The sequence below is a fragment of the Nuphar pumila genome, chromosome 6 (genome assembly GCF_984573655.1).
Source record: "Nuphar pumila chromosome 6, dmNupPumi1.hap1.1, whole genome shotgun sequence".
Lineage (NCBI taxonomy): Eukaryota > Viridiplantae > Streptophyta > Magnoliopsida > Nymphaeales > Nymphaeaceae > Nuphar > Nuphar pumila.
This window is the reverse complement of record NC_143254.1, coordinates 7,003,060-7,012,818: the sequence shown is the minus strand read 5'-3', so window position 1 is coordinate 7,012,818 and position 9,759 is coordinate 7,003,060. Positions and strand designations below refer to the sequence as shown.

Here is a 9,759-nt window from a genome sequence, read left to right as displayed (position 1 = left end):
ATAAAAAATAACAGGCAGCTACTCTCTAATATATATGAGAAGGAAGTAACTGCCTACAACCTTAAGTGCTCAGATGCCTTTGACATGGTCAATTTGCTAGGAAATGATACTTGAATCATGTTTTTTTCGACATTTAGTGTACCTAATGTATTGCTGGATCCAAACCGAAGATACCTTATGTATTCCCGAATCCTAGATGAGTCAGATTGGGTTCAAATTTTCCTTGGCACATTGACATAGAATGCATCGACTTGCAAAAAAGAATCCCCAACTCTTAATTTGGCATTCTGTGTTGCACATTCTCAAGACGTTGGGATCCCACAGAGACTGACCACGCTTTTCGAAGTTTGTGTTTGTCATCCATTGTTGCCACAAGACTCTCAAACTTGGGGTGAGAACATTCAACATTCTCTCATCTTCCTTTTATTTTTCTTCGCGTTTCCCACATTTTCCTAGTTATTGTTTTGGTATTTGGGAGCATTGACGGGAAAGTCTTTTCTCACCTTATTTATTTCAGTTTTTGGAGAGAGGAAAGGTACGCCAAGCTAGAGGAAGGCAAAAAGTCTGTGAAGAAAATAGATTATGCATGTTACCCTCACCAAAAAGGAGGAGAATGACGCATATTTGTGGGAGCAAGGCCCCATGCTTCCAAGCAAGGTTGTTAAATGCGATGAGGCGAAGCGAGGCGTTGAGCCTGCGCTTCGCCTCTGAGGCGTACGCCTCTCACAACATGAGACTCTTCAAGTATCCGTGGTAAACGAGCCTTGGAAAGCTGAAACCCCGATAATACGTATTCGACTGCATCAGAACGACCTTTGTTTAATGATCAGATTTGGAAAGCTGAAACCCCATCTGCAAATAATCAGATTTTTTTTTATATATTTACCTTAGGCGCATCACTGCAATGCCTCAGTACCTTGAGCGTGCGCTTCGCCTCTGAGGCGTACGCTTCAGGTACTGAGGAGTACGCCTCTCACAACACTGCTTCCAAGTTTGAAAACAAAAAGAAACATTCAAAAGAAAAACCCAAAATTCCAAAACTCCAACAAAAATGTCTTCAGGAGCTCATAGCTCAAGCTATATATGAGCCTAGATGAGGGGTGGTAGCAAGGGGGGAAGGGGCGGGTTGGGGCTCAGGTCCCCCCAATAATTTGACAGCTTCAATGAAAAGTTGGGTCTTGAAATATTTTTTTCCAAGAAAAATTTTACCCCCCCCCCCCCCCCCCCCAAACGTTTGGGTTTCATGCGCACATCAATTAATACAGATTTGGATCTAATTAAATATAAACGTACGCATTTGAAATATACAGTGGTGTGGTTGTCGTTGCTGGCTTACTGAAGAGCATACTTTGACTCATTGATTTGACGAACAAACTTCAATTTTTAATCATCAAGTTTTAGTATGATATGCGGATTACTCTTTTTACCAATGTAAAGAACGCATGAGATCATCAAACATACCTAAACTAATTAATGCATGCCCTCTAGTAAGTAAAATATAAAAAAAAAATCCATTTTTTTTATGGGGAAAACCACGACTAAAATACCGACATGTTCAATGTCATGTTTAAGTCAGAATGTTATTGATGATAATGTTATTGTGATTTTTCCAGGATATGCAAGTCTGCCTTCGTGCACACACTAAGTGAGATGGCTGTTGCTTGACTGCAACCAATAAGATGTCTGAAAAGGAGTAGAACTGCAGAGAGAGGGAGCAAGATGGTGCCTATAGTGCACGGATGAGCCAGATGAAGCAGAAGTTCAGAGAGAGAGAGAGAGAGATCAACGTTATTAAGGCATGGGATCAACAAAAAGTTGAGCCCGCGAAAACAAAAAACAACGGACAAAAAAAAAAAGAGCCAAAAGCACGAAGGCAAAATATAAAAATAAAAGAACACAGAGATCAGCTAGGGTCTTGAGGAAGAGAAGGCAGCTGAAGGGGGTGGATAACATGTGAAAAGAGACACAAAATTACATACACATCGGCCAAAATGCAGTAGACGAGCTTATTGAAAGCAACCAGAATTTGATCGCAGTGTTACGAGTCATCCACAGAGAGAGAGAGAGAGAGTCCCCAAGAGAGAGAGAGAGAGTCCCCACCTTTTTTGCAATGACATGATGCAATCGATCAAGAGTAAGAAGTCTCACTTCACAGGCCAAAAAGACTACCCAATTGGCTCGAGGCTAACATCTATCTAGATGCTTGGTTTTATAGAAACTGACTCTCAGATCATCCGATGTATAAGACGGATCTTTTAAGGCTTGAACATCAACGGTTTAGAATTTTCGTAAATATTCAAGCATGCAAAATCACATTTCTTCATTTGATTACGATGATCCAATTGTAGATTTCAAGCAAATGGATCACGTCTGCAGTGTTAGATTTGCAAAAAATCATATGAAAATCTCGGTTTATACTAGTTTACATGTTTTGCTGATATACATATATTCCTGTAGTGTATAGTACATATTTAACAAAACGGGCTTAAGATTGAGCTTGAGGTTGGCTTGTATACGCTATTGAATACACATATAATAATGTAGTTGGCTTGTTCTGGTGAAATAATATTGAGTAGACCATAAGGGCTTGGATGTCAGTGACCCAGTCACCCCACCCTGGGTTTACCTTGCAGGGAGGCGGGCCTATTAAGTGACCCGGTTCTCGGCGAGGGTTCCTTGTCATCAGAAAAGTAGTGCGGCATTGTGATAATATATATTGGTGCAGATATTATCTAAAAATCTGTTGCTAAGTAACAGCGGCCATCTATGCCAAGAGAACATCTTTGGGGAGACTTTGGATAAATTGCAGTGTACCTGCAAGCTGTGGCATCTGATAGGGTGCACTGAACTTCATTTGAAGCATTGGAAGAACAGAGATGCTCTACTGGCTAGGACTATATATTATCTAACAGTCAAAGCAAATATCTGGTTAGACAGAATCCAATGATAATGGATTAACTAAACAGCTTGGATAGGGGTGCCAACGGTCCAGTTTGACCCCGACCTGACCGTAACAAACCCTATAGGTAGGGATCGACAATGGGCGAACCAGGCTGACCCGGCCCGGTTAGTAGACGAGCTTGACTGGGTTTTTGATGGGATAGGCCTGGTCAAGCCCAACCCATTGACCAATCAGGGTGGGACCAGGTCCAATACAAAACTAACGGTCAGCTCGTTTGACCCATGGGCCTAATTCAGGTCGGGTTGGGTCAGTTACAAATTATCTTGTATCCACATATTTCACATTCATTTCTTTCAATGCATAGTTTTTTTTAGTAAAATTTTGAAAAATACAAAAAAAGATATTTGGAACTCAAGATAAATCCAATTTCTTAAACACATACTTGACTGTGTGTGTGTGTGTGTAAAGTTCACGGGCCAGCCCGTTATCCCGCAGGCTGGCCCAACCCAGCCCGATATGATCTTGTCGGTTTAGGTTGGGCCTTCTTTAAAATACTAGGCCCAAGCCCGACCTGTTCGGGTTGGGCTATGGGCTACCCAGGGGACGCCCAGTCCATTGTCCAGCCCTACCTATAGGGTCAGGGTCTGGTAATAAAAAAGGAGGTCCAATTAGAAATCAGATTGGACCCAAAAGGTCCTATCAGTATATGGAGCTGGGTATGGTTTATAAAAATTTCATATCAGACCCGGGTCTGACCTGAGTTTGATTAAAACCCATGGATTTTCAATACAAAAAGGATAAAAATAATATTTTACTGGGTATGGACTGGGTCTGGTTCTTGTAATCCTCATCAATCCGTATGATTTTTCATACAGCAGACCCAATAGGAGTCCGGACCCGATACCAGCACCTCAAAAACATATCCAAATTCGGGCTCACCTGGTTCTGAACCAGATCTGACCCATTCAAACCCCTAAGCTTAGGTCATCCGGACTAATCATGCAATGCATATATAGGGAAACATTGCATGGACCCCAAGGTAACTGGATTGCGAGCCCTAGTGAAAATGGGGCCATGTGATTGGCTTGAGACATCATTGGATCCTCTCTCGGGATTGAAAAGGGATGAAGGGTCTATCAGAAAAAGTTTGATAACAACCTCACCACATGTTGGGGGCAAGGGGTAAGCCCATAGACTTTTACATTGTCAGGACAAGTGCGGTAATTATGCAGGCAAAGCCAACAAGGCTAGGTCTCTGATCCTGGGGATGGTTTCTTCTTGTAAATATAAAAAAAAAACCTCACTTGCATGTTCCCATAACTATCTTCTCTTTTTTAGCTGACATCACCGCCAAGGAACCATTTTTCACATCAAAAGATCTCTTTTTAACATGATTCAAAAGGTTGTTTTCTACTAAACCAAACTTATACATCACATCCACATCTAGAGGGTCAAATGTAAAAAAAAATATTTAAAAAAATACCGTATTTTGGGTTAGGGGTTCCTTAACCCTTAGTTTGAACTCATAGAAAAAGATTGTTTTGAGCAAATCTAACCCTATGGATGTGTTCCAGCATGGTCAAAATAGTAGGAATAAACCTTTGATCATATTTTTTGAAGTAAAAATATGATATTTTTGAGGATTAAAACTTTCAAATGTTGTAGGCCATTGATTTTTTAACCCAAAAAAATCTCACATACACATCACAAAAACATGATCCAATGATTGTTTTCTATTAAACCAATATAAAGATCACATATAGAGGGCCAAGTTTTCAAAAAAAAAAATGAACATATTACTGTTTTCACTAGGGATCACTTAGCAAACCTCACCTCATATATATATATATATATATATATATATATATATATATATATATATATATATATATATATATATATATATATTGCCATTATAGGTAAATCGGACTTCACCGATGTGTTCAGCATGGTCAAAATAATAAGAACGGATTTTTTTTTTATAGGCAAGCTTGAGTTAAGCAGCCCCCATTACTTATACAACTGTGCCATTGGGCTTTGAACTTACAACGTTCCAACACAAGGTGGCAATTCAAGTCCAAGGGCCTGTTTCTCCTAAACCAAACATGTAGATAGTAATTTGGAGGGCCAAATGTGCATAAAAAAATAAAAAACTTAAGCATTTAAAGTTTTTCACCAAATAGTTCCTTATTCATAAAGGTGGCAAATATTATCTCATATATATATATATATATATAACTGAAATATGTTTATCGGTATGAATCAAGATTTTCATAGGTTTTTTACATTTTTTTTGAAAATTTCAATGTACGGCTGTGATCCAGATGCTTGGTTTTATAGAAACAGACTCTTGGATTATCCAATTACGATGTATAAGAAGAATCTTTTAAGGGTTGAAAATCAATGGCTTAAATTTTTTATAAATATTCAAGCATAAAAGATGATCCAACAATTGATTTCTAACAAATGGACCATGCCAATGCATCTAAAGAGTTAGATTTACAAACAAAAATTTTATAAAAATCTCGATTCATACCAACAAACATATTTGGTTGGTAAACATATTTCAGTTTCCCTATATATATATATATATATATATATATATATATATATATATATATATATAAAGAGAGCAAAATGAATCGTGTGCATACCAACAAACATATTTGGTTGATATATGGTTCTCTCTCTCTCTCTCTCTCTATATATATATATATATATATATATATATATATAGCCATCGTAAGACAGGCACATGCAGGGCAAGGTCGCAGCAATTGGGAAGAGTTGCGTCTTTTACGGTAGATCGATAGATATATGAAATACGATTTTTTTGAAGATTTCCCCCGTAAAGAATCTTGTGCACCGTGATGTACGGATGAGCATGCACATGGCTTATAGCGAACATCACTTGGCATGCCAAAAGCTAAAGTTATCAACCAACATGTTCCAAAGAAAAACAAATCAACCAACATGACCAACCCCCTCAACAACACAAAAAAAATGGAAAACAGATGGTAACAGGTAAAAAAACAAGAACATAAGCTGCCCTATCAATTATATCTATGCTTGTTTCAAAGTTTTGATTTCTCCCTTCAACTTGTTTATGGTTTTCTTCTCTTGCACAAGGAGAGAGAGAGAGAGAGAGAGAGAGAGAGAGAGAGAGAGAGAGAGAGCACCATATACCGACCAACACCAATGATGATCATGATCAACTGCACATTGGCTTGTGATGTGAATGAGACCGAGGCAGCCCAGCAATAGCATCAGCCTGAGACCCGCAAGACACTCCCACCTCCTCACCCTTTGAGTCATCATCCTTCACAAAGAAGCCATCGCCATCATCTTCTTCCACCACCTTCAGTACCTTCTCAAACACATCAGTATCACAAGGAATCCTCAGCACCCCTTCATTTTGGAACCCAAACTCTTCCTCTGCCTCCTTCAGCAGATCAAAAAAGGCATAGTGGCTGAGGTAGTCTGTGGGGACGACAAACCTCTTCATCTCCTCCCCCACACACACAGCAAGATACCCTTTGGGCACATCCCCTAACTTGGAGGAGTCAGAGAAAGACAAGGTTCTCTTCAAGAAACTCATGCTCTTCTTGCCACTGTTCTTAGGTGCACTTGCTAGCTTCCTCCATCTCTTAACGAGTTGTTGCAGCCGAACAATCTCCCTGATCTTGTTGGGTTTCTTGGGATCCATATCATAGAGAGCTCAAAACTAAGGGGAGACAATGCAGAAGAAAGGGTGTGAAACCATCAAAAGAAAGAAAGGGTGCGGTATGCGTTCTATGACTTGGAGAGACCAGGCTCACATATTTAAAGTGGTTTAAGGGTACTACCATGCACTGAATTTACGTGAACACATGCAATCTTTTAATGTGCTATACTTAGTTAGTTACCCTTATTAATTTACCATACTTTTTTTTTTAGAATAAATTTACCACAGTTTTTATGTTGGGATTCTGTGTGCAAGTGGGCTGGTATTATTATAAGTGGTTTATAGAAATTAAACTATTTGGTCGGTGGTTTTCTCTGTGTGTGCCTAGTTTGTTCTTGCCCTTATCTTTCAACAACTTGTAGCCAGCAACTTGCACCTTATAAAGAAAAAACTACCTTATGAGGGGTATCTTGTTGTTTCTTAAGACATTTACTATTATGCATTTATGTCTATATTATTATTTTAAGTTGGATGGAATTTGGATGGTGATGAATCATAACAAAAATAGTGGAAATATGTTCTTGAAATATTGGCTGTCAATATTCCAAACTCCGAAGGAACAGCTGAATTATTATCGGTTTCTTTTCTTTTTTTCTAATGCAATTACACGAGGTAGAGAAGATAAAAAAATTTGAAAAAGAAAATCTTCATACGGTGTGATTAAAGCAATTCATAAACTATCATCAATAATGAACATTTTCATTAACAACAGGAAAAATTCACTTGTTATAGAATGGGAGAGCTGTGCCAATTATGGAAGATCAAGGCTATAATTGGACTATAAATGACAAAAGATGGATTATTTTATAAGGTCAAACCAGGACATTTCTTGGTACAAATTGACCAATGATTTAATGGAAGTTGGGATTCGGTTTGTTAAAATATTGTGGATGGTAGCTTGACGCCAAACATTAAAGGATGGCATGACTACAAACAGCATGTGATAGTTCAGCGTGATGTGAGGATAAACTTTCTTTGGGTGTGTTCCACAGTTATCGAGCACAAAGGCATAAATTTCGCTTGGATATATTTACAGTTCCATGAATCAAGATCTCAGTTTAACCTTCTTAATTTCTCTTCATTATTTAATTAAGCATAGGTAAGTGTGTCAATAGGTTGGGTTTAACCAGGATCCAGACCCGAAACCCTATAGGGTCAGGGTTTTGTGATAAATAAGAAGGTCCCATTAGGATTCTGGTTGGACTCGAAGGGTCCGATTAATATATGGAGCCGGTTATGGTTTGTGAAATTTCATACCAGACTCGGATCCGACCTGAGTTCCTACAAATATCCGCTATTTTTCAATTTAAAATGGATAGAAAGTTTATTTTATCGGGCATGGTTCTGGTTTGGTTTATGTAATTCTTATAGGATCCGAGTATGGTTTCTCTTTTGGTGGGTCTGATTGAACTCGGGTCCAAACCAGATACCAGCATCTAAAATCAGGTTTGGGTCTGGTTCTACCTGGTTCTGAACCAAACCCAACCCGCATTGGCATCATGGAGTGTGAAATCTCACCAACCTGTTGTAGCGAATGCCAATTTTGAACGTATTATAACTAACAAGTTTAGTGCTTTTTCAACTACCAATGTATTAATTCCTCTGAGTAGGCACATGAACACATCATCGAGTACTCCTCCAATCCATTTTTCAGCTGGTAATTCCAATCATAGTTGGAACTTTCAGCTACACGTGATAGGGATGAAAATGGGTAAATCAATTTTTTAATAAACGCAAAAAAAATACTAAAAATCAAATTTTTATTATTTGTAATATTATTTTAATGGTTTAAACACGTGTCACATTATGATTGACATATAATATTTTTATTATTATTTTTTGGCCGATACAGAAGGAGTCACTTGAGTATCGGTATGGACCGATACAGCTAGCTGAATCGGTGCCCAACGATTCCAGTTGTGACAACATTGATTTTCAAGGCTGAAAATAGGTGTAGTTAATGCAAATATTAGTCAATTCTGTTCTGACTAGGGGTGGGCCTTGGGTCGGCCCGGGATCGTTTAGAGCTTGGCTAGTTGGGCTTTAAGTGCGGCCCAGCTCGAAGATGGCCCTGCCCATTAACTAATGAGCTGAGATTTGGCCCGGTTCTTAACAGGTTCGTGTTTGAAGAGCAGCCCATTGGCCCAATGGGCCAATGTGAAGCAGTCCGGGTTCAACCCAGCCCCGCCCTGTCCAAATCTATTTGTAAATAGTTATAATGAACAAGTTCTTAACTTTTCATGCACTAAATTAATTATTTTTTTAGTTTCATAAAATTAATCTAACTAATTAGGTAAATAGTAATAGTTAGCAAGTTACTATGCAATTGTTATAATTTTTAAATTTTATATTATTAAAAAATAATAAATAACTCAGGCCCATAAAGTCAGCCCTGTAGCCCGCGGGCCGGCTGAGGCTCGGCCCAAGTATATAACAGGCCAAATTTTGGCATGGTACTTAACGGGCTCGAGCCTAATTAAAACCTTTGCCCAAACCCGGCTCATGACAGGCCAGGTCGGCTTGGCCCATCAGGCAGCCTGCTGGCCCGTTGCCCACCCCTAGTTCTGACCATATCCAGTTCAAATTTCTATGTTCAAAGCAAGTGAAATTGACATAAACGGATCACAAGATGGACTCAACTATGGTTTAAACAATGCTGTCAAAGGCAGGTAGGATCGGAACAATTTTCACTAACGGGTTTAACCAAACAGCCGGTTCCATACATTAGTAGAACCGGCTGGAAAACTCTTTAACTGTAAAAAAAGGGGAAAAAACACTGCTTTACCTTTTTTATGGGGTTTCTTTTTGAGTTTACTGGCTTTTGAAAAAGTTTTAAATGGAGAGAAAAGTGTGTGTATATATATATATATATATATATATATATACAAACCGCGAACAGAGCCAACCACAAGATAAAAAAAGAAAAAAGCAAGAGAAGACACAAGATTTTCATGATAATTAGGCACTCAGGCAGTGGCGGAGCCAAAAGAGTTTCGTTGGGTGGGCAGACTTTGGGTCTCGGGGACAATGCTATGGTCTTGAAGGGTGATCCATTTATTTGGACCAGTGGCTGAAATCACATTCTTTCTTGATGATTGAACCAGTCTCTTTAGAAATCAACCCATGGGACCAA

At 38.8% G+C, this 9,759-nt stretch overlaps 1 protein-coding gene across 1 annotated transcript; it reads right to left on the bottom strand.

Annotated features, from left to right (window-relative positions):
* Positions 1-5,889: 5,889 nt before the first annotated feature.
* On the bottom strand, positions 5,890-6,593 carry LOC149833789 (auxin-induced protein 15A-like). Its single transcript, XM_090009856.1, has one exon. The coding sequence runs from the start codon at positions 6,498-6,500 to the stop codon at positions 6,114-6,116; it is 387 nt and encodes a 128-aa protein (XP_089865982.1). The 5' UTR covers positions 6,501-6,593; the 3' UTR covers positions 5,890-6,113.
* Positions 6,594-9,759: the final 3,166 nt, after the last annotated feature.